The sequence below is a fragment of the Oryctolagus cuniculus genome, chromosome X (genome assembly GCF_051225735.1).
Source record: "Oryctolagus cuniculus isolate XC-2025 breed Fujian yellow rabbit chromosome X, ASM5122573v1, whole genome shotgun sequence".
NCBI classification, from domain to species: domain Eukaryota; kingdom Metazoa; phylum Chordata; class Mammalia; order Lagomorpha; family Leporidae; genus Oryctolagus; species Oryctolagus cuniculus.
In genome coordinates, this window is record NC_142888.1 from 3,536,207 (window position 1) to 3,560,918 (window position 24,712).

At 46.6% G+C, this 24,712-nt stretch overlaps 1 protein-coding gene across 3 annotated transcripts in view; it reads left to right on the top strand.

Moving 5' to 3' along the window:
* Positions 1-24,712, top strand: part of NHS (NHS actin remodeling regulator) — a 379,159-nt gene that overhangs the window by 264,989 nt on the left and 89,458 nt on the right. The window contains exon 1 of one of the 3 annotated variants that reach the window (XM_051827614.3): positions 22,345-23,704. The exons of the other annotated variants lie outside the window; for them this stretch is intronic. Coding sequence (XP_051683574.1) covers positions 23,479-23,704 — 226 coding nt within the window. The 5' untranslated portion in view covers positions 22,345-23,478. Of the gene's footprint in view, positions 1-22,344; positions 23,705-24,712 lie in introns of those variants that run through there. 3 annotated transcript variants of the gene reach the window in all.

Genomic DNA, 24,712 nt, shown 5'->3' on the forward strand with positions numbered 1-24,712 from the left:
CTCCCACACAAGTGCAGAGGCCCAAGCACTTGGGCCATCTTCCACTGCTTTCCCAGGCTGTAGCAGAGAGCTGGATCAGAAGTGGAGCAGCTGGGACTCAAACGAGTGCCCATATGGGATGCAGGCACTGCAGACAGTGGCTTTACCCTCTACACCACAGCACTGGCCCTTGTATTTCTCTTCTATGGCAGTGGACCCAGGTTAAAAAAAAATTGACATTTGATCAACTTTAAAAATAAGAACATAGAAGATTTGGTAGGAAACTAATAGTTTCTACCACAGTAGGTAATATTTTCTCCCCATTTTTTTAAAAAGACTTATTTATTTGAAAGACAAAGTTACAGAGAGGCAGAGAGAGAGAGAGAGAGAGAGAGAGAGAGGTTGGTCTTCCATCCTCTGGTTCACTCCCCATATGGCCATAGCAGCCAGAGCTGGGCTGATCTGAAGAGCCAGGAGCCAGGAGCTTCTTCCGGGTCTCCCATGCAGGTGCAGGGGCCCAAGCACTTGGGCCATCTTCCACTGCTTCCTTAGGCCATAGCAGAGAGCTGGATTGGAAGTGGAGCAGCTGGGACTTGAACCGGCGCCCATATGGGATGCCAGCACTGTAGGCAGCAGCTTCACCTGTTAAGCCACAGTGCCGGCCCTGCCCCCATTTTTCAGATAAGGAAAATGGCACAAAGAGACTGAACAACTTGGCCAAGTTCGTACAACCTGTAGGCAGCAGAATGGACCCAAGTCTCTCTGATTTGAGCATTCCCAAGTGTTCCTCTCTTGACCACTGTTCCTTCCTGCCCATTTTTTGCTATTTTTCCATATCCTTAGAGATGCAGTTGCTCATTTTCTGCTTTGTACTGGTGTGCCCTTTCCTCCCTTATTTGCCTGTATCCTAACCATTCTTCCAAGTTCAGCTTCAATGCCCCAGAAAGCCCTTCCTTGCACCCCCAGCAATGTTCTTCATTCAGTTAACATTTAGTGAGCATCTCTCATGTGCCCGGCATTATTCTAAAAACTTGATCTTAATCAGTAATAATAAACAAGGGCTTCCACTAACTTAATAACTGTGAGATCTCAGTCAAGTTCCTTAAACTTTCTGAGCCTGGGCTCTTCATCTATAAAATGGAAATGGTAAAATTTACTGTGCAATGTTATTGTAAGGATTAAATAAGATACTATGTATAAAATGCAGTCACTGACACATTGTTAAATGATGAAAAATTGTGCCGTTCACTATTATTATATTATTATTCTATTTTTGTATTATATTCTACTATTGGGGCATCCTCATTAGGCTGTAAACTTCTCCTGGGCAGAAGTATCCAGAGCTTTCTGATATTATCCAAATACCTGACCACAGTAGGGGTTTAGTAAATGTTTGTTACGTGGATAAAAAGGGCCTGAATGTAGAGAGTACTTCTGCTCACTTCTGCTGCTAGATTTAGAAAACAGTGAGAAGCAGACTAAGCCAAATGGGGCCTTTTTTATTGCCTCATTTAAGCTATGTACTTTGGTTCATGGTGTTCTAAAGAAAAACAAGACTGAATAATAATATTCTCCTCATACTCTCCTAGAAAGCCGCAGAAAGAAAATATATTCTTTTCCTTTCACAGCTTCTTTTTTTTTTTCCACCTTCACTGATAGATTTAGTATCCCAGCAAGTCCTGCTGGTCTCATTTTTTTTTCTGTCTCCTTATTCTTTTCTCCATCCTTCTGTATTGCTTGCCTTGGTCTCTACCCTCTATGGGAATAGTGGCCTGTGTCCCCAAAACAAAACTTCCAGAAATGAAGGAGCACTGTACACCCAGGTTCGCAGAGCTGTTACATTCTGGTGCCCCAGGTAGCACTCCACCAAGAGCTAACCGCTCTTGCATCAAAACCGAGCTTCAGGTTTGCTGACCACCAAACTCTCTCGGTTTTGTCACCTTAACTCTGCTTCCCCCTTGGCCCTTCTGCAAGGGTGAAAGGCAAGTTCACAGGATGCAGGGCCTTCTTTCTCTACTGACATCTGGTTTGATTCGGGGCAGCTAAATAGTGGCTTTGCCATGAACAACAAAAGCTAATTCACTGTGGTTTTTAAACAGCAAGTGCAAATATTTTTCCTTTTCAGCCTAGGGTCACTGGAAGGGAAAAAACAGGGCTGAGAGGGAGATTAACCTTTTAAAACCTGTTACGACTTCCCAGAGAAAATAAAACAATGGCAGCATTTCCTTTCAATCGTGAGAGTCATTTCATGAGTGATTGTTGTTCAAGGGAAGACTGAGCCTCTGAAAAAGAGTTTGAAGTACGATTTTCCTTGGTTTCCTACTCAAAAGCCCACCCTTATGGCTTTCAATAACCCACACAAGTCCCAGTAAGACCCATGGCCACCCTCTTTGCCTCTCTCTCTTCTGTCTCTCTTTCTGGCCAGCTTTCCATCATGTCTCTCCAGCTGTCTTCCCTCAAGCAGACGTTGTTCAGGGGTTGTTCAGTTGTGCTATGGCCATGCCACCCGTGGATGCCAGCACCCACTGCTGGGAAGGCTGAAGATCCTGTCTGGGTCACTTCTCTGTTGAGCTGGGCTATCTTAATGCATCCCCAAACCTCAGCACCATTCATTTCCTCTTCAGAAGTGAAGCCACCCATTCTGGTTCTTGCTATTCATGGTTAAGCAGAAGCCTACAATGCAGGGAACTGCAGCCATCAACAGAGACATGGTCACTATTGGAGAAGAGATATTGGTTTTTCCTCATCCCTTTTCTCCTCCTTTCCAGGGTTTTTGGCACATGCTTTGGCTTGCCTGGGCTCAGGTGGGAGGTGACACGAGTGCCATGACAACATAAGGCTATTTAGGGCAAAGCCCTGGGACTCCCTAAACTCACTCTCCCTTTCTTGCTGAGAGGAAGATCTGACAGGGTCCAGGTAGGTTGATGTTTTCAAAGTGGCTTGAATGTTCTTACCATGCACTCCTGCTGTTATGGGCGTTGCAAGAGTCTAACATGTTGATACAGGTGGGTGTGAAGTTGGGGATGGGAGGGGATCAGAAATTGATTTGCAGCCTGCAAAGAGCAAACTCCGATTGTCTCCACCACCATCCCACCTGCTGCCACCATTCTCATCATGTCAGTGTGTGTGTGCAAATATTTGCAGACCTGGTGAATAGCACACCATCACACCACCCCTAAAATTTCACAGCCAAGTGAGCCAGCCCCATCCTGGTGAGAAGAATGGGTGGCAAACTGGGGCAGCCATGGCTTGGTGGGCTGGAATGTATCCCTTCTCACGATTGGGCAGTTGGCGTAGGGGCTGGGCTGCTGTGGCCCTCTGGATTTTACTGTTTGTCCAGCTGCCTGTTTCTGGCAGTGTGCTAGTCGTTTCCAAAGCCACTTGGCACTTCACAGAGCTTCTCAGACTGGTGGGGCCTGAGACTCTGCATTTCTAACAATCTTCCAGGCGATGCCGATGCTAGTGACCCCTGGCCAACTGGAAGCCAGGCTGCAAAGAGGTGCTACTGCAACCCAGGGCCAGGAAAGTGCTAAGCCCCTCCTCTGGAGCCAGGGTGTGGCAGAGGCTGCCCTGGAGTCCGGATTTGCCATTCAAGTGAACCCCAGCGGGATTAGCAGCTGGCCCAGCACTTGGGTGAGACCATCTCCCCCTCCAGGGGGGAGTCCCAGAAGCAGCGCAGAGCTTGTGTGAAAAATCTCCCATCCTCCTTGCCGAAGGTTGCCCTGTCTCGCCCTCCCATCCCCCCTGCCCTGCCTGCTGACTTAAGCAGATCAGCTTTCAGCTCTCAGGCTTTCAGAGAGGGTTTTGCAAAAAGGAAAAGGCCGCCCTTAAGAAGCAGAGCGGGAATCCCAGCATGGCTCTCGCCTGCTGCTTGCCCAAGAATGCAGGTATTTGGGGTTTGCACGGTTTCCTGGCAAGACAAAGAGGGAGGGAGATGGGGGAGGCTGGGCCTAATGGGAAGGGGCTTGTGCTGGAGCTGCTTCCTCTACTAGGGGAAGGAAAGGACGTTTCCTGCAGAAAGTGAGCCCTTTCACGGGGACAGAGGTAAGGAAGGCAAGCCACGCGTGATCCTCACTCAGAGCTGACTTTGACGTTCCATTCAGTGCTTCCTAAGCTTTGGGATGCTGGGTGGTTCGTGCTGGCGGACCAGAGTTGTCACCTTTGTGTCCCTTGCAAGGCACTGGCCTGCCTGACGCAGAGAGGAGCACGCTGTCTCCTTCCTTCTCTCTCCCTGACGCTTGGACATCTGGAAGCAGAGCCCAGGTTGGGATTCCACGCAGGATGCTGGGCTCTGTCTCCCGACTGCTGGGAGAGGGCCGTGTCTTGCGTGGGCTCGCTCTGGGCCTGCTTGCCTTTCTTCTCCAGCACCCTACCCCCTCCTGTCTCTGTGGAATTCCTCAATATCTCACCCTCATCCTGAGATCACACAGGGAGATTTGTTGATCTCCTCATGGCTGCCAAACAGCCCGGAACTGGGAGTCCCCAGACCCTCGTTCCCCACCTTCGTTCATTTTCTGTCCTTTCAGCCTGTTCGGGGGCCTGTCTCGATTTCTGTAATCGCCCAAACCTTCCTTTACTATGGTTCCTTTATCTCATAAGGCCGCCCACCCAACTGAAGCCTCTTTGAATGACATGGAGCGCTTTCCATGTCATTGGCATTAATGCTTCCATTTTCACTCAGGCTCCTTCATGGCAGGGCGGCATCCTGCTGACGTTTCTTCTGCAGACCCCATGGCCGCTGGACAGGTTGTCCTGCAGGGTGAGCAGCATGCGAGGTGAAGCCGGCCACTCTCCTGTCAGCTAAGTCATGTTGTTGCCTATTTGAGTCCACAGCCTGAGTGGAGATGGGTTCTGGGCTATGCTTCCAGTATCTGCCCTTAGCCTAACCACTAGCAAGACTGCAACATGCAGCCCTTCTCAATGGAAGTGTTGTTCCGCCCTACATCCGAAAACACTTGCTCTGAATTGCTTTTCCAGGTGTGCTGATGGGGAGGCACTGATTTGTGGAGCTTTGTTGCCTAAGCTCCCTTCGGAGAGGCAGGAAGCAGGCCTGTGCACCTCGGCAGCTGCCCGCGGGTGCCATGGAGCCGGCATCAGTTTGTTCAGGACATTGTGGCTTCCAAATGCTGTGCTGCGGAAGTTGGTCAAATCCAAGCCACTACTTTACTGGAGTTGAATGTTCATTATTGGCTGTGCTGCCCCAGACCGGTTATATCAGAGTTTCTGTGAGTGGGCCCAGGCATCAGTGTGTTTTTTATTTTTTAAGAAATTTATTTTACTTGAAAGTCAGAGTTACACACAGAGGGAGAGGCAGAGAGAGAGAGAGGTCTTCCATCTGCTGGTTCACTCCCAAAATGGCCACAACAGCCTGAGCTGCACCGATCCGAAGCCAGGAGCCAGGAGCTTCTTCTCGGTCTCCCATGCGGGTGCAGGGCCCAAGCACTTGGGCCATCCTCCACCGCCTTCCCCAGGCCACAGCGGAGAGCTGGGCTGGAAATGGAGCAGCCAGGACTTGAACTGGCGCCCATATGGGATGCCGACACTGCAGGCAGCGGCTTTACCTGCTGCGCCACAGCACTGGCCCTATCAGTGTATTTGTTTGAAGCCCCTCAGTAGGTTCAAATGGGCAGTCAGGGTTGAGACTCGTAGATAAGATTAGGTACACTTAGATAAGAAGAAGGAAGCCTGCTCCCACCCTAACCCGCAGTCCCCCTCAGAGAGTCAAGGGAGACAATGAGGGGTCATATTCATGCCTTTTCATACCCATCAGTGGCTTCCGGGAGAGTGCCATGACTGAGCCCTGGGAGGGAGTACCAGAGACACAAGGTCCGCCTAAGGTGTCTGCCAGAAATCTCCAGTTTAAACCCAGTGAGAGAGATGAGAGGACCTTTAGACTGGCTGGACCTGGTTAACCCTCAGCAGTTAACGGTCCAGAGCATGGAGGTGGCTGACGGGCCAGTGAAGGATTGTGGAGATGGGGGGGGGGGGCATTACTTGACAGAGGCTTCAGCTCTCTTGCAGGTCTTGAGTTGGGCTATCTTCAGACATTAGGCTTAGCGAGGTCACGGCACTCTTGCCAGCTCCGGACAGCTCCCTAGTGGGGAGACCAGGCTCTTAATCAGACGCCTCCAAGTAGGTATGGATTGGCAGATACTACATTCAGCACAATAAAACTGAGGAGAAAATGACTACTTTTTTTTTTGCCTCAACACAAATTTTATTATAGCAGGTTTCTTTTTCTTTTTTGTTTTTAATAGATGTTATCTTTCAGTTTCACCATTGAATGTGATATTGCTAAAGTTCTTGGCAATTCATTTTTTTAAAGATTTATTTATTTATTTGAAAGGTGGAGTTACAGAGAGGCAGAGGCAGAGAGAGAGAGAGAGAGAGAGAGAGAGGTCTTCCATCCTCTGGTTCACTCCCCAGATGGCCACAATGGCCAGAGCTGCACAGATCTGAAGCCAGGAGCCAGGAGCTTCCTCCAAGTCTCCCACGTGGGTGAAGGGGCCCAAGGACTTGGGGCATCTTGTACTGCCCACCCAGGGCAGAACAAGAGGTGGATCAGAAGTGGAGCAACCGGGACTCAAACTGGCGCCCATATGGATGCTGGCACTGCAGATGGCAGCTTTACCCGCTATGCCACAGCGCCAAACCCATAGCAGATTTTATTATAAAAATGTTAGAAGTTTGGGATATGTGTTTATTATATAAACAATGGACTTACTCTGATCTTCACTATCTTTCAAACTGGAGTCTCAAAGGAACTTTTATTTACTAGATTTAAACCCATGGAACAATTGTTTCTTATTATTGCCTTATAAACGTTGTAATAATTCAAGGAAAAACAAACTTTCTGTTTTCTTTTCCCCTCACCCCCTACTGAATTTCTCCAACCTGGAGGAAGGCACAACCCTGTGCCAACAATATCAGATCTTGTATCTGATACACTGTATTTGTGCTAAGCTTAAAAAAGATAGTATAGTCTCCAAGAAAAGTGGGGCATGTGACTCGAACTTCACGCTTTTGTAGAGGGTGTCCTGGTGGCTTGGACAGGTATGAGAACTACTCAAGCTGATCAGGCAAACTTTCAGGGACCCAGACACTTAGTCAGTGACCAGGGGACCCAACAGCTATTGCAGTGACTTGTGCCCAGATCTCTGGGCATTCACCTTGCCCAGAAGCAAAGCTTTCACATCAGTGTCAATGTCAACCCAAGTCCCTTGGTTCATTCCTGGGATGCCTACACCCAAAGGTAGCAAATGTAGGCTCTCACCATCTTACAGTAAACATCATTATGTCAATTTTTGTTGATGTTTCTGATGTTTAACTAATTTATCTGGTTTTATATTTTTACTTGAGATTTTATATACTTCCTTAATATTTCTTAAAATTGAATGCTTAATTAAAAAATAAATAAGAGAATTTCAAGCTATAAATTTACCTCAGAGTACAGCTTTGGCGATTACCGTTGATTTTTCTATGTGGGCTTATTGCTGTGTTATTCTCTAGGTAGGCTGATTTTGGGGAGGCATCATGGCATGGGGGAAAAAGGCTTCAGTGTCTGCCAGATCTGGATTTCAATCCTTTCTTTGCCATTTATCAGTTGTATAGCCTTGGGCAAGTTGTGTGACTTTAGGTAATGTCCTTGTTTCTAAAATGGAGATAATAATATCTGCTTGGTGTATTCTTTATATGAGGATGAAATTAAAGAATGCAGTCAAAAGACTTAGCATGGTACCCCTAGTAGTTGTTCAATCCATAGTAGCTCTGGATAATAATATAAAAAATAATACAGCACTGGCATAAGCAAAAGCTTTGTGGCTAGGAAGCTACTCTCCATTTGCACATTTTAGGCAGAAGGCCAGCTCAATGGGTGTCCTTTTCTGAATCAACTGACTTAGCCTAATGTCCTCCAGAGGCACTGGCAGATGGGACATGAAAATGCCAATAGTGTGCCTGGGGGAGAGCATGCAGCCAAATGTTACACAGGATTGAGCATGCCAAGATGAGCCAGAAATTAAAAGCCTCAGCTTAAAACCTCACACTATTCAGAAATTCCTCCAGTTTCTTGTCTCTCTTGGAATGTTCCTCAATGGAATATTTGAACTGCTCTATACCAGACTGGGCCTCTTTCCTGGCTACCCAACTGAGTTGCTTCCCACTCGGTAGGGTTTTCACTAGTCATCATGACCAGGGCCTTACAGGAAGTGAGCATTAAGAGAGCAAAACTTTATGGAGCAGCACCTTTATACCGAGCACTGGACTTAGCTCTGGGAATCAGACATGACCAAGATACAGTTCCATTCCACAGGGCTTCCAAGTCAGGAAGACTGATCTGTTAGCACTCAGGAAGCTGGCGTAGTGCTTTAGGACCAATCCACAGGATGGAAGGACCAACTGCCCATTGTGGGGTGGGGTGGGAATGTAAGTGAGGCTGATAGAGGAGAATTCTCTTGAATTGACTCCAGTAGGATAAGTACATTAAGGTGTAACAAATTTGGGGTGAGTTTAAGGAACATCAAGTTTGGTTTTTTTTTTTGTTTTGTTTTGTTTTTTGTTTTTTGCCTATTTGCTCTTGGTTGATTCTTGCCATCTTTGAGTACAGGAAATGGAGAGATGCAGGAGATGGTAAGATTTAGGAAAGGAAAAGGCTGCAGGAAGCTATTTGCAATTACAGTCTGCTGTCCACACTCCCTCCATCCTGTATAACCCCACCGTATGTAGATGTAAACCGAGGTGGAGGTTACTTGGCTGTGTTCAAAGAAGATTCTTCTATTCATCTCTGAAGCCCACCCAGGGCTTCTGAATTCCCTGTTGGGTAGCTTGGCTCCCTCCCTCCTGGGTACCTCTTTTTAGGTCTCTTGAGGGTGCTGCTTCTCATGACCTTGTGTGTGGTTACACCACTGGCTCCCAAAATTGCAGAAAGGAGATGCAGAAAGGAATTAATCTCAGCCATGCCCTCTCATGACTGAAACACAGGACTGGTTCTTCAGCATTCAGAGGCCAAATGTCAGACTCCAATAAGGGGGAAGATGCACATGTTTCCTCTGCTTTGAAGAAGTGAGGCCTCCCAGGAATGTTATCTTTGCCCCTTTCTTGCCCCCACCTTACAATTGAGTGAGGAGGAAGTTTTGATTTATTCTTCAAGATAGAGTAAACCACACTTCTCTCAGCACCTTGTCTGTGTGCTATGCTTGCCATGAATGGCATTTGGCCATTAGCAACTAGGATCCCCCTTCCATCTAAGTTTTTATCCCTGGAAACCTTCACCAGCAAGTTAGAGCTGGATGATTAATTTTGAAATAAGAATGTGCTTAAGAACAGGCCAGGGGCACACATCAACAGCCACAGAGCCCTTGACTTAAATGGATGATAAATTCTGGATCCCAGCTAATGCAAGCCTGTGGCTCTTGCTCTGCAAACCAGGGGTGATGACAGGGCCATGGGTTTCTAGTGCTTTCCACAGCTATCTCAGAAAGCAAGCAAAATGGCTACCAGGGAGAATTAAGATAATTATGTGTTGACTGTTTTTCTTTAGAAAGAAGTAGATTTGTAGCTTCTCTTGATTAGGCTTATACTTATCTCCTTCTGCCCCACTCCTCTGGGTTTTTAGTTGCTTCTTCTTTTTTTTAATGTGAAAAAAATCATGGGTAAGAAGAGGAGATTTTATTTTGAAGAACAATGGTCACATTAACAAGGTGACAGCAGATAAGCTAAAAGTCACTCCATTTTCTGCCAGGGAAAAATGTTCTTCCCCGCCAAATTGCATTCTGCTTCTCTTTGTCTACTCTCCTTTTTAGGAGGGTGGCAGACCCAGCCACTGATGGGCACGGAAGAAATATCTGGGAGATAAGATACACCCTTGATTCACAAAAGATGGGGAGCCTTGGAATTCAATGATAAAAAATTGCTTCCTTTCCAGTTTCACAACATTCTTGTGGCTGGAGCTCTCTGTAGGACAACAGTTCTCAGTCCTTGGTCCAATGTATCAAGTAGAAAACAGCTATAGAATCTGAAACTTGGTAAAGGACAAATATCCAATTTATTACAGTTTAATGGGCTTCTGGGCCTAGATCTATTCTATAGGTACGGAATTCTCCCTACAGTCTGCCATTTACTGGAGGAAAGCTGAGGACTCCCCCTACATTTGAAGTATCACAGTTGGGGCCAGTGTTGTGGAATAGCTGGTAAAGCTGCCACCTGCAATGCCAGCATCCCATATGGCACCAGTTTGAGTCCTGGCTGCTCTCATTTCAATCCCTTCTCATAGCTTGGGAAAAGCAGCAGAAGATGGCCCAGGTGCTTGGGCCCCTGCACCAATGTAGGAGACTGGGATGAAGCTTCTGGCTCCCAACCCTGGCTGTTGTAGCCATCTGTGTGTGTGTGTGTGTGTGTGTGTGTGTGTGTGTTTCTCCTTCTCTCTCTAACTCTGACTTTCAAATAAGTAAATATCTTTAAGAAAAAATAAAATACAGTGTCACAGCCATACATAGAGACCCAGTGCATCCGGAACTCAGTGAAAGAACAGTTAAGCCAAACTGATATGTGATTACATTTCCAAGTCTGTGTATTGGAGGGAAAAAAACTTCAAAATGATTAGGGAAAGAAGAGATGGATAAGGATGAAGGAGAAGAAGAAGAAAAGAGAAGGAAGTTTCCTGAAGGAGATGATTCAATAGATTGGTAGGAATTTATTAGCCTGGAGAAACATCCGAGGGTTATATGTACCTAAGCATCGGTCTCTTCTGCAGAATGTCATGGACTTGTTGCGAAGATTGAATGACATAGTGAAAAAACAGCACACTGCACAGCGCTTGGCACATGGAAAGGAGTGATTAAATGGTTGTGATCGTTGTTAGCATTGCTGTTGCCATCACTATTAGGTAGTGGTGTTGGAAAGGGTATGGGTGAAGCCTTCAAGACCCTTCATGGGGAAATGGAACTATCAGGCATAGGTAATTAGAACCTTTCCCTGACCTCTTTCCTTTTCATCTTACCCACCCCACCCCATTCTTTTTGAGACTCACTCTCATGTCTTGTATCTTTACATACTTTGTTAATATCAGTTCACCTCTGGCAAAATGAAAACAGACCCAATTAAGTATCAAAAGATTATTTTCTGACCCCACTCCATTTTCCAATATAATATCTTAGACACTGTTTTACAATTTCAATTGTGGATGGACATTTGAAAGAAGGTGGAGATATCAAACAGTTTATGCTATCATTTCTCCTAAGTCTTTGTTTTCAGCATCTTATTTTAGACACTCCAAAAAATATTTATTTAGGTTATTTTTTTTTTCTTTTAAAACTGTTTATCCTCCAGTGACTTCATTCAGGTCACAAAGGAAAAATGATTCTGGAAAGGAGCAATAAAACATTTCTTTTAAAGTTTGGCAGTTAAGATGGAAGGTTAAGTATTTTTGCATCACAATGAACAATGTAATGTATGTGAGAGGGAATTGTCCACTGATCTTGGGAGCTGGTAAGATTTTGGGGCCCAGTGGTTGGAATACCTGGATATTAGTATTAAAAATAATTTTAGTGACCCCTGATTATGTGACCAGTGGGGTTATGCTAACTTCTCTGTCATAATTGATCCTCATCATAACCCTCTGATGCAGGTATAATTATTGTTCTCATTCCATAAGTGAGGAAAATAAGGCTTAGAGTATTTACAAAACTTGCCTTGCCTGAGATTACTGCTCAGATGTGACAGGGCCTGAACTTGGATTCAGGTCTGTGACTTGAAAACTTATGCCTTTTACCACTTACAGGAATTTGAAAATGATCCCAAACTAAACACGGCAGTGATGTTTTTTGGTTATCAAACAGCGCCTTGGGGAAAGTGGGAACTCTCAGTTAGTTTAACAGTTAAGCAACGTGCTACAATGGCCCATGCGACAATCCCTGTGTAGGTCATCTAAAGTAGAAGGGGACTAAGTTCTGATTTGAAGGAGCAAACACTGATCTGCTGAGATGACATCCACCAAAAAGTCAGACTGTGAGCTGAGAGGAAGTGTAACTTAGATAAGAGACAGAATTAACAGTGTCCTATGTCTTGAGAAAAGGGGAGGGGAAGTAGGTAAGGCCTGTTACTTTCTATTTCAATTCCTGTTACTTTCTATTTTCAATTCCTTTCTAAAACTTTTTGCTAATTAATTTGCCTGCCTGTAACTGATCTGTTTACTGCCTGGCATTGTTTATCAATGATATATTGTTCAAATATTCATTTCCTAGGAGAATGTTATAAATGCCTTCTGGGATCATAAAAGGTGATAGATTAACAAGTGCCAGAGGTTCTGGCAGGTCAAGAAGTTACAGTGCAAAATTTCCCACAGTGTTGCTTGGATGTGCTAGCAGGTCAGCCTGAAGAGATGGTATTTTTCAATGATGAGAAAGAATATAGTTTGTCCTATTATTTCTTAGTTGGGTCATTCTGATAAAGATGTCTACAGGAATTATGCTTTATCTCACTCAAAATCTCTGAAGGAAATAAGAAGCAGCTATGATTACAACTCTCCCTATGGTCCTAAAAACCTGTTTCTAAATATCTTCCTTCCACAACTGGCCATCTTCACGCCATTTGCTTTTCCAAGTTTCCCAATGCCAGTTGTTCAGATAGCCACCAAGCTGCCCTGGGCCAACAGCACCACCTGTTAGCTGGAATGGAGAACTCTTGGACTCAACAGCTTTCTCCCCTCCACTTCCTTTCTTACACTTTATTTTTTTCTATTTAAAATTTTTTTTAATTTTATTTAAGTTATACAAGTTTCATGTATTTCATATATACAGATTTAGGAACATAGTGATACTTTCCACCCTACCCTCTCTTCCGCCCATGCTCCAAACCTTCTTCCTCCTCCCTCTCCCATTCCCACTCTTAGCGTTCTTACACTTTGGAATGTTAATGCATGTGTCTCTGAGGTTCCCTGCTCCAGCTAGCTGTTCCACTCTTGCACAATTGCTTGCATTTCCCCCATCCCAGCATACTATTTCATACATCTCCAGGTGTGTGTTCACTGTGCCCTTTCTAGAATGCTTTTATTACTGATTTCACCTGTCTAACTCTCAGTTGGGAAGCAAGTTTAGAGCCTGAACTGGAGAAAGTGCAAATACTGGTAGGGAGAGGTTTTTTTGAAAATTCATACAGTTGTTCAGTAAAACATCCCATTTTTGGAACATAATTAATCTGTGTTTAACTGCAAATCTAGAAAAATTGCCTATAGTACAGACCAATGTATTTTCTCAGGATTACCAAGAATGTTTCCTTCTCCTTCCTTCCTCTTTTACTATTCATTATCAAACCTTGCTAGAATCAATTAAAAGGGACTCCCTTTCATTGTATACCCCTTTTCTCAAGAAGCAAAAGGAACTAAATTTCATTCACTCAGTATTGTAAGTACTAAATGGAAAAGCCATAAATATATAGATCTAAATACTGCCTCTGAAATTATGTTTTGAGTTTGTATAACTAAAAGGCACTGAGAGAAAGAAACAAGAAATCATTCAAAGTTCAAAGGTACCCAGATTTACTAAATAAGAAATGAGTAAAAAAAGAGAAAAATCTAAACATCTACATGGTAAGATAGCCAAACAATCAAATCATGTGTTACCCACCAGCATTCTCTTCAAAAGAAATGGGCTTTGTAGAAACCTGTGGGAACTCTAAATGCTGGACATTTTCCCCATTAAATAAAGTTAGTGATTGAGATTGCAGCTTTGGAGTTGCTTTTCCCATATTGCAATTCCAACGTGTAGATAAGGTTGAGAACCACTGCTCCAGGAACGAATATTTAGTTGTAACAATTATTTCTTCCTTTCTCAGATAGTGCAATTTGGACCAATTTAGTTTGTAATTATTCCTTTCTTGTTTTTGAGGGTCTCCAATTGTAAGTTTCCTAAGTGTGTGGGAAGGGAATGGGAGAATGGACATCTTTCCCCGCTCTCATCTGTGTCTTTTAACTCCCTAAGAAGACAGTCTTGACTATGTTGGATACCAAAATTGACACCACATTCTAACACTGTGGTTCTTTTTTTCTTTTTTTTTTATTTTTTGACAGGCAGAGTGGACAGTGAGAGAGACAGAGAGAAAGGTCTTCCTTTGCCATTGGTTCGCCCTCCAATGGCCGCCACGGCCGGCACACTGCGGCCGGCACACCGCGCTGATGCGATGGCAGGAGCCAGGTGCTTCTCCTGGTCTCCCATGGGGTGCAGGGCCCAAGCACTTGGGCCATCCTCCACTGCCTTTCCGGGCCACAGCAGAGAGCTGGCCTGGAAGAGGGGCAACCGGGACAGAATCCGGCGCCCTGACCGGGACTAGAACCCGGTGTGCTGGCGCCACAAGGCGGAGGATTAGCCTATTGAGCCACAGTGCCGGCTACACACTGTGGTTCTTGTTCCACAGCATTACTCCCCCTTTCCCTGAAGGATTTCTGTAGTCTCTAGATGCATCATCTGTTCCTTCCATCTACTGACTGCTTCTTCAGGGTGACTCTGGGCCCCTCACTGTGGTGATTGGCCAAACCACATGATCCAACATCAACCTGACAAGCCCAGGATCAGAGAATGGAAGGTGGGTTTCTGGAACTCTTTGAAAAAGAAGCCTCTCTGAACCTGAACTTTCACAGGGCCTATGAGGGGACTTCAAAAAGTTGATGAAGAGGTGAGTGTTGGGGTACAGTCAGTTAAGCCACCACTTGAGACACCCATACCATATTGGAGTACTGGTTCAAGTCCCAGATACTCCGCTTCCAGTTTAGCTTGCGCACCTGGGGAGGCAGCAGGTGATAGCTCAAGTACTTGGGTCCCTGCTACTCATGTAGAAGACCTACATGGAGTTTCTGGCTCCTGGCTTTGGCCTGTCACAGGCCCAACTTTTGTGGGCATTTGGGGAGTGAACCAGCAGATGAAAAATCTCTCCCCGTCGCCCTTTTTTTTTTCCCTGTTATGCTTTAATTCCATTATTCCATGAACTTTTAAAAACTCACTTAAATTAAGGTAATATAAAAGCTTTAAGGTATGACAATGTTTGAAACCATCAGAAAAGATTTACCTTTCATTTTTAAAAATCTTTATGATTGTTGTGCTCAAACCAATAAACTCTCAACCATTAGTATCTGTTTTAACATATGTCTGATATTTATTTTTTAAATTATGTACTTAATTTATTTGAAAAGCAGATAGACTCACACACAAAGAGAGAGAGAGAGAGAGAGAGAGAGAGAGAGCAAGAAGAGATCTTTCTTCTGCTGGTTCACTCCCCAAGTGCTTGCAACAGTTGGGGCTGGGTCATGCCAAAGCAAGGAGCCAGGAACTCAATCCAGGTTTCCTACTTGTGTGGCAGGGACCCAAATATTTGAGTCATTGCCTACTGCCTACTAGAGATTAGTAGGAAGTTGGAATGCAGAGTAGAGCCAGAACTTGGACCCAGGTACTCCAGTATGGGATGTGGATATCCCAGGTTGTGGCTTAACTGGCTGTGCCAAACACCAGCCTCAGAAGTTTGGAACTGTATCAGGTATCCTTATATGAATAACAAATCATTCTTCTGCTAGGACTGGCTCCGTTAACTCTGCAGAGCTTGTTGATGCATCTATACTCAATCAACAGGGGCTGGATGATCATAGGTTCCCCCATTCACTTGTCTGGTGACTAGCAGCTGAATGCCAAAACATGATGAGCAACTTGTGTTTCATCATCCAATGGACTAGCCGAACCTTTTTCTTTTTTAAAAATATTTTATTTATGTATTTGAGAGGTAGAGTTGCAGACAGAGAGAGGGAGAGACAGAAAGAAAGGTGTTCCATCCACTGGTTCACTCCCCAAATGGCCACAATGGCTGGAGCTGGGCCGATCTGCAGCCAGGAGCCAGGAGTTTCCTCTGGGTCTCCCATGTGGATGCAGGGGCCCAAGCACTTGGACCATCTTCTACTGCTTTCTCGGGCCATAGCAGAGAGCTGGATTGGAAGAGGAGCACCTGGGACATGAACTGGCACCCATATGGGATGCTGGTGTTGCAGGCAGAGGATTAGCCTACTACGCTGTAGCATGGGCTGCCAACCTTTTTTGTAAAGTAGCAGTGAGCATGGCTTGGAACCATGATCAGCAAAAGCAGAGTTGCAACATTTCTTCAGGCACAGGCTCAGAACATGTACAATATCACTTCCACCATGTTCTGTTGGCCACATAAAGTCATAATGCCTGCTCGTATCCAATGTGGAGAAATAGACTCAACCTCTTGAAGGGAGGAGCTGAAAAGTACTGTGGCTGTTTTTGAAATCTACCACAATAATCAAGCGCCCTTGTTTTCAAATTTTTAAATACATAAAATAAAGTGGACTTGAAGATCTTCCAACAACCTTCACTGGCTCTCAAATAGACTTTATTAAATGGGAGAGAAAGGGGTGGGAATAGGCAATGACCATCATAATGAATGGTCCATGTAAATAGCATGGATCATAGCAGAAAAGGTTGCCAATAGCTATCCAAAAGGCAGTGTAATGAGGTAGGTAGAAAGTGCATGGACCTTGGAATCAGACAGACCTGAGTTCAAACTCTATCTCTTCAACTTGTTACATGACTGGCCTTGGGCAGTAACTTAATATCTCTAAGCATCAGTTACCTCAACCATAAAACATTAATAATAATTCCAAAGGCATAGGGCTGATCTGGGGATTAAATAATGTTATGGTATAATGCACATTTTGTCTTGTTAGTTTCCTTTCCTGTCCCTTTAATTCTTTGAAATCCATGTGTAGTGGGCATAGTAACTCTCTTTTCTTCAGAATCAAAGCTGCCCTATTCCTTTCCTTGCTGGATACCAGCTTGTCTTTGTCCACATATTGCATATATTTGAGAGACGACTTTGATACAATATTTTTCAACCTAGGATACTGGCAGTGTTTAGAAACATAACTTACAATCAACAATTCCAAGACAATTCTTAGATTTGGTGCTATAAATTATTTCACCTTTTTGAGTTGCTCATAGCTTGATTTCTCTTTATGATCTGGGTACACTGTGGAATTTTATAAATGTACCATGAAAAAATAAAATTTTGAAATAATAGAAGTTGGGTAACAATGTATGGGAGCCATGTTCTTTCAGAAAGGATGCATTTGCATTGAATCAGGTTTTCAAATGTATCCAGGAGTTCTAAGTAGTGAAGTTGGCCTTTGGGAGCCAGAGGAGGCCAGGTTAGGTAAAATCTCTGTTTAATACTTCTCTTCTGATGCATTCCATAGGGCTCCATTTTGGTTAAATCATCATAATTCCCACCAAGACAGCACAGAATGATAATGGTTTTATTTATTATTTTATATGCATTGCCAGTATATGCAAAGTTTTATAGCTTGCTATAAATCGAGAGGGATTATTACAGCTGTTACTTATTTTAACGGGTCACAATACAGTAGTTTATGCCAGATGGCTTGGAGAATTTGGGGAGAGAAATTTTATACAGGCAGCCATATACATATTAGCATGGGTAGTTGTACCCTGAAATTAATTTACATTTGTTATGATATCAAATATATATGAATAAACACACAGTTGCTTGTGAATGAGTGATCCATTTTATTGCAGCAGTTTCTTCTGGAAGTCATGGGGGTCCCTTGTGAGCAGTGGTGGGGCAGCAGCAGTGATAATGTGCCGCTACCAGGAAAAATGAGAGGTAAAACTCAGCCACATCCACAGCTAGGGAGAGGACATTCAACTTGCTCCAGGGACTTGAGTCTCAGAGGCCGAACTGGGTTTTCCATCACTGAATTTTAGTCTATATTGGAGCCAAAGAAGATAAAGCAAGGATGTCCCCCAAGGTGACCATAAGGAGGAAGTATATGGTAGAAAGAGAGTAGAGCTGGAATTGGGATCCTCAAGGTCACTGACAAGGTCAATCTGGAACAAGAAGCTTACTCAATCCAGCACATCACATGGTTTATTACTGCCCTTGAAGATGCTGCAGTTTAAGTAGGATGGTCAGTTCTGATGCTCAGCACAAATGGGGAGAAGAAATAAGTACTGGTGGTTTTCAATCAGTTTGGAAGGTTTTTTTGGTTCCAGGTCTCATAGAACGAGACTTACAGAATGAGATACCTAGAGAAATTCTTCTAGATGTACCCTGTGCTCCTTATTTTATAGATGAAAAATAGACCGAGAGGATAATTTGAATATAATTATCTTAGTTGTTTCAATAAAAAAGGTAAAATCAGACTGTCCAGTTGTTTGGCCTCTCTTGGCCTCCTCCAGTTTCCCTCCCCTTGATCTGGCCTCACCAGTTTTTCTCCTGCTTTCTACCCACGCTGGGAAAAGACCACATCCCCACCTGTCAGAACAATCCAAGGACCAGGACTGAAGCAGGCTGCATTTTCTTGGTTAATTGCCCTGAGGTACAAAGCTAATATACCACCTCTGGAACTGGAATAAAATTACTTAAGCCTTTTTAGAATCAATTCTTCCAGTACTTATAAATCAAGAGTCAACTAAGATCTATGGTGTCCACAAAATAATTAAGCAGAGAAGGTGACTTTAAAAATGGAGATTTGGGGTATAACCTATGTGTGGAGAATCAGGAAATGGTAGGATTTTAAAAGTTATGTATGTACCAGGAATGTCAAAGGACAGACCTAGAACCTGTATAATGGACTTTTCCAAGATGGCTAGTGGAAGAACTAAGGCTTTAAAAATTTGTAGACTGGACAATGCAAAAATACCCTGCTTTTTTAGAGCTGCTTGGCTTCCAATAACTTCAGCTGTCTGGAACACAGCACTAAGCCTGGAAGTGAAAAGAGCTTTGTGAGGCTGAAAATACTCGTAGTTGTCAGCAAGTTCATGCACTGTATCTCTCAGCTCTTGCTCAGACCGTTAGTAACTCTTTTTTTTTTTAATGAACAGATGTTACCCAGCCATGGGTGTCTATTTTCTTCATCCCACTGTGGATTTAAACTATAGGGAAGGAGCTAGAAGGAAAGTAAGAGAGGAATGATGGTGGAGAAGTGAATATCAAGGAAAGAGCTTGGAAATCCAAAAAGGAGTCTTTGAAATGTGTTACCATAGAGACCAGTAATCAGCCTTCTTAATAAAGACCCTAAGTAATCAGCAAAGCATTAAAATGTGTTTTGTATGATATGATTAAAGAGATAGGAAAGTGACTTACTCAAGGTGGGTGAATTTTCATAATAAAACCCCCAATATTTCAGTGGCTGACTTCTTTGTTTGCAGTCAGTTGCAGGTCAGCATACCATCATTTTGCTACCCAGACCCCTTCCATCTTGTGGCTCCATCACCCCAAGAACCTCTGTGCTTAGCCAGCAGGCGGGGGAAGAGCAAGTGTAGGAATAGGTGAAGTTTTCATGGGCCAGTATGGAGGCACATACCCATTTTGCCCCATATTGCATTGGCCAGGACACAGTTTCAGGGCTGTGCCTAACTTCAAGCTGGGAGAAGTTTGGGTAGCTGCCAAGTGTAATCTAGCTGGAAGAGAAAGAAAAAGATGGTTTGGTACATAACTAACCAGCCAGTTTCTTCCAGGGAAAGTATAACTATGCTTTCCAGCAGGGAGGGGCATCATAAATTGTTCTTTATTGAATGAACTTTAGTTATATGGCAAATTATCTGTGCCGTCTAGATTGTCTGTGTTGCCTGGCAATACCAGGTAATAGTTACATCCAAGGCACATTGTAGATCAGGTGCGCCAAATCCCACCTACTTTCTGGTTTTACAAATCAAGTTTTAGTGCGACACAGCCACAGCCACATCCATTCATTCATGCATCATCCATGGCTGCCTTTGGACTGTAACAGCAGAATGCAGTCATTGCAACAGAGACCACATGGCCTGTAAAGCTGGAAATACTTCCTGTCTGTCTGGTCCTGTCTGGAGAACATTGGTTGGCCCCTGTTATAGATGATCACCATGCTAAGGGAAAGCATGTTTGCAGTGATCTTTCTCCTGAGACCTGATACCATGGGCTTCCAATAAAAATAAGGACAATACCCAAATGGACCATTCTGTAAACTCATCTGCTCCAGCAGGGGCTTGCCTCTGCTCTATTTCTGCCAGCACCTAGCACAGTACCTGGCATCTAAGAGACAGTCAATAAGCGCTTCTATTTGAACCTTTGTACTGTAGTAAGTATCGGGCACCCTAACTGTCATAGATGGGAGAGGGATGTCACAAAACAATATGATATGAGCATTATGTGTGAGGACTTCAAGCGTAGGTAGGACGGAACCACCTTCATCGAGCTCTTACTATGTGTCCGGCACCATCATGGTGTTTTCTATTATTTTATTGACTCTTCTACAAATTAGGTATTTTTTCCATTTCACGAAGGAGGAAACCAAGATTCAGATCATTTTCCCATGGCTGCAGTGCTAAGAGCTGGAGGAGCTGGGATTCAAACCAGGTTCTTCTGGGTCCAAAGCTCATGTTTTTGCCTCTAGTCCATGAAACTGGCGGTAACCTTATTCAAATCTAAGCAACCTAATCCATATCATTTTAGTCATCACTGTTAACACAGACCTCATTACCCCAAATTCTGAGCAGCCCTTGATAGAGCCCCTCCTGTTGATTTCTTAGTGACATTTAGCGTTATTGACCATGCTCCCTTTTTTTTAAAAAGATTTAATTATTTATTTGAAAGGCGGAGGGAGAGGCAGAGAGAGATCTTCCATCCGCTAGTTCACTCCCCATATGGCTGCAATGGACAGGGCTGAGCCAGATGCCAGGAGCCTCCTCCGGGTCTCCCACATGTGTGCAGGGGCCCAAGCACTTGAGCCATCCTCCACTGCTTTCCTAGTCGCTATAGCAGGGAGCTAGGTAGGAAGTAGAGCAGCCGGGTCTCAAACCGACTCGTATGTGGGATGTTGGCGCTGCAGGCGGGGGCTTAACCCCCTACGCCACAGTGCCAGCCCCCATGCTGCCTTCTTTTTTTTTTTTTTTTTTTTTGACAGGCAGAGTGGACATTGAGAGAGAGAGAGACAGAGAGAAAGGTCTTCCTTTGCCATTGGTTCACCCTCCAATGGCCGCCACGGCCGGCACACTGTGCTGATCCGATGGCAGGAGCCAGGTGCTTCTCCTGGTCTCCCATGGGGTGCAGGGCCCAAGCACTTGGGCCATCCTCCACTGCACTCCCGGGCCACAGCAGAGAGCTGGCCTGGAAGAGGGGCAACCGGGACAGAATCCGGCGCCCCGACCGGGACTAGAACCTGGTGTGCTGGTGCCGCTAGGTGGAGGATTAGCCTAGTGAGCCGCGGCACCGGCCATCCCCCATGCTGCCTTCTTAAAACCATTTCTACCCCTTGCTTACGGCCGGTTTACTGCGCCGATCTGAAGCCAGGAGCCAGGTGCTTCTCCTGGTCTCCCATGCGGGTGCAGGGCCCAAGGACTTGGGCCATCCTCCACTGCACTCCCGGGTCATAGCAGAGAGCTGGACTGGAAGAGGAGCAAACGGGACAGAACCGGCACCCCAACCGGGACTAGAACCCAGGGTGCTGGCACCGCAGAAGGAGGATTAGCCTAGTGAGCCGCGGCGCCGGCCATCCCTTCCTTCTTGTGCTCCTGCTTCTCTGACGCATCTCTCCCTTCCACCCTTCTTCCTTTGCCTGTTCACCCTTAAACTTGGGGGCTCATGGTTCTCTTCTCAGTGTCCTGAGAGTGTGGCCAGGCTATCTTGTCCTGCCTCATCTTCCTGTCCTAGCCACACTCGATTCGAGCCAGATTACCTGTCCTTGCTGGCAACTGCCAGCCCTCTGAGGAGGTTGGTCATGAGTGGGGTTGCAGAGAACAGCCAACCCAGACTAACTTGGGTTCTGTGTGATCCTTCATGTGACCACAATACCAATTTGTAGTAATGCCAATTAGCAAATATTCTTTACCAGTGCTTGTGCAAACTCTGTGATTTCTTGTGACCTTGCAGAGTGAAGTATTTCACCACAGCTGTGAATTATGGAAAAGTTCCAGGCCTAGTGACACAGTACTGCCCACACATGCAAATCTGCCTAGGGCATACACCTGTCTATTGGGGGGCGGGGGCCGGTGGAAGGTGGCCCAGTCAGGAAATAGTCAAGCTTTCCCTAAATGGGGTTCAAAGGCCTTAAGACAAATGACCAAAACCGGAATCCCACAAGACTTCTTTGGATAATTACATTCAGATTTTCCCATGTTATAGATGCGGATATCCCCTGGGAGTGTGCTGTTTTAAGTGGCCCCAAATGGCTCTCTGCCTTCCGCATCAGGTTTTATGTATAGGACCTGCCAGTCGAAGGCATGGGTACACACTGCTGCGGTTTTTAACCCTGGTTCAACCTCCGAGCTGCTTTCTTAGTAAATCACCCTGCCCTGGCGATGAAATGCAGGGCTGCAAAGGCATTGTCCTTGCAGAAGCCCGGGCAGGGGGAGTTGTGTCTAGGATGCGAGCTTTCAGCATCCTGAGATGAATGGGGGAGGGGACGCAATGTCACATTTTTCGGGTCGCTCTATTCCTGTTACATGCTGGCACATGCTCTATGCCAGTCTCGGACCACCCTCCAGCCAAGACTGGAGGGGTTGGCACAGCCGGTTTCTCTGATTCCTCTGCTGTTGGCCAGGGACTGGGGACAAGGGAGGTGAGAAGGGAGCCACGGGGGTGCGTTGCTGAGCAGCCGCGGTCGGTCCAGCCTGTTGGTGATGTGCAGAGCCCGCCACCACTCCGGGCATGGGTAACGCGCAGCCCCAGCATTTGCGCTACCGAGGAAGGAAACGCACAGGTACAAGAAATCCGGATCCGGGATCCTCCTCAGCCCCCGGCTTGTCTAAGCGCCCAGGCCGGGCTTTGTGGCCGGCTCCCGCTCGCCGCGGAGTTTGGAGCTGGGAGCTGAGTCCTGCAGCTCACTGCGGCTGGCGGCAGGGGACGGATTCTTTGTAGCCAGGTTCTTTTCAGCCCGGCGGAGCCCAGAGATGTTCGCGGAGCCAGGTAGCTGTCTGCGGAGCGTTGGTGCAACCGTGCCTGCTGCCCGGGAGGTTTGGCTGCCGCAGTCCTCTCCATTCACCGGGCTGTAAATCGAAGCTGTCTACGCCGGCAAGGCGCTCGATCGCGGCGTGGCCCCGGGGCTACGTCCCGCCCAGGTCTCCCGGCACCTGATTTCCCAGTGGTCAATTAGGTGGCTCAGCCTGCAGCATTGAAGCAGTGGAGGGGCCAATGCCCCTGCTTTGATGGAGCGCGCCGTGCGCAGAGACCTCCCCAGTCGACTTCCTCATCAGAAGGCAGCATCCATTCATAATTCTGTCTCTGCCTGTGGACCGAGTTAGGCTGGCGCCGGGCATGGATTTCTGCGATCTCGTTTTTTGCATCTGAAGGAGAAACTAAGATAAAAGGGAAAAGGAAGAGGGAATGCGGTCCTAACGCAACAAGGCGCTGGAAAGCCCCTGAGAGGCCTCTCCTTGGCGGGGAGAGGGAGAAGAGGCAGATCCCCAGCCCAGCGACCCAGCCAGCTGCTGCTTCGCTGCGGAGCCGGCACGCATGCCTACCTCACCTGACGGCCGCATTCCCGGGGAGCCGGCGCGGGGCCCGGCGGCGCGCCCGGGGCGCACCGGAGCTAGGATTTCTGCACCGGGCGAACGAGGCGCGGGCGGGCTGCCACGGGCCGAGCCTGAGCCAGAGCGGGCGCCGGGGGAGGCTAGCCTCGGCGCGGCGCTCCACCGCAACCCCCCGGGATGCTCCGCGACTCGCAGCCCAGGCCACGCGGGTGTGTGTGAGATGGGACCCGCTGGTGATGGGGGGGGGGGGGTGAGAAGGGATAACGGCAAGTGACATAATTTTAAACTAATTTCTTGCATCTCTGGGTGGCGGGTGAACTTGGGGGAGGGGGAGGGGAGGCACGAACCGCAGCCCAGGCGCGCGCTAGCCTGAGGGGAGATCCCCCCACCCCATCTCTGGCCGAGGTCTCTTGAGCCGGGTCGCCTTGGCAGAGCCGAGTGAGGGTGAGCTGGCGGTCAAGGTGGACCGCACATAGCTCGGATGGCAAGGGGAACAGCACTGGCTTTCAGGGGGGTTTTTAATTTTTTTTTCTTTAAAGCATATTGCAGCTGTAGCTTTGAAGTTTGCCGCCTGCTCCCCAGCCCCCATCCTGGTTGTGGGGCGGGGCGGCACTTTTCCACGCTGCTGCCCAGGCCCTCACGGCCGGGGTGACGGGGTCTGCAGGGGTTGCAGTGTGTGGTGTCCGGCTTCCTGCAGAGAACACAGGGGCTGGAGGGCATTGCAAGTGGAAGGGCACCCTGTGGCTTGGCCTTCTGGGGACTCTTAAGGGCTGAGGAACAGTCGGGAATCCCGCCTGGAGCCGCCTTCTGATTCTCTGCCCTGCCACTTGGTTGTTGGATGACATTTTGCCTGTGCAGGGGTTTCACTGTCATGGAGCTGTGATGCTGTAAGGCAAATGGACTGTTAGGATGAGCTGGAAGAGAGAGGCAGCAGAGCTGGAGCTCTGCCTTCTGTGGCAATGTTAACCCCATCCACCCTGCCCCCTGGCTCACATAGCTCCTGGGGTCACCGGCTGTGGGCACCAGTGGGGCTGCCTGGCCCGCCAAGCATGCTGGGGATGGTGGGCCAAAGCTGGACCTGCTCAGGGCATGCCAGGCCAGCAATGTATTTGCAGTAGAAGAGCAGAGCCCCACCTGCTCCCCACCCCTCCCTTTCGGAGGAAGGCTGAGCAGGCCCAGCTATGCTGGTGCACAGGGTTTTGCCATAGTGTGGTATG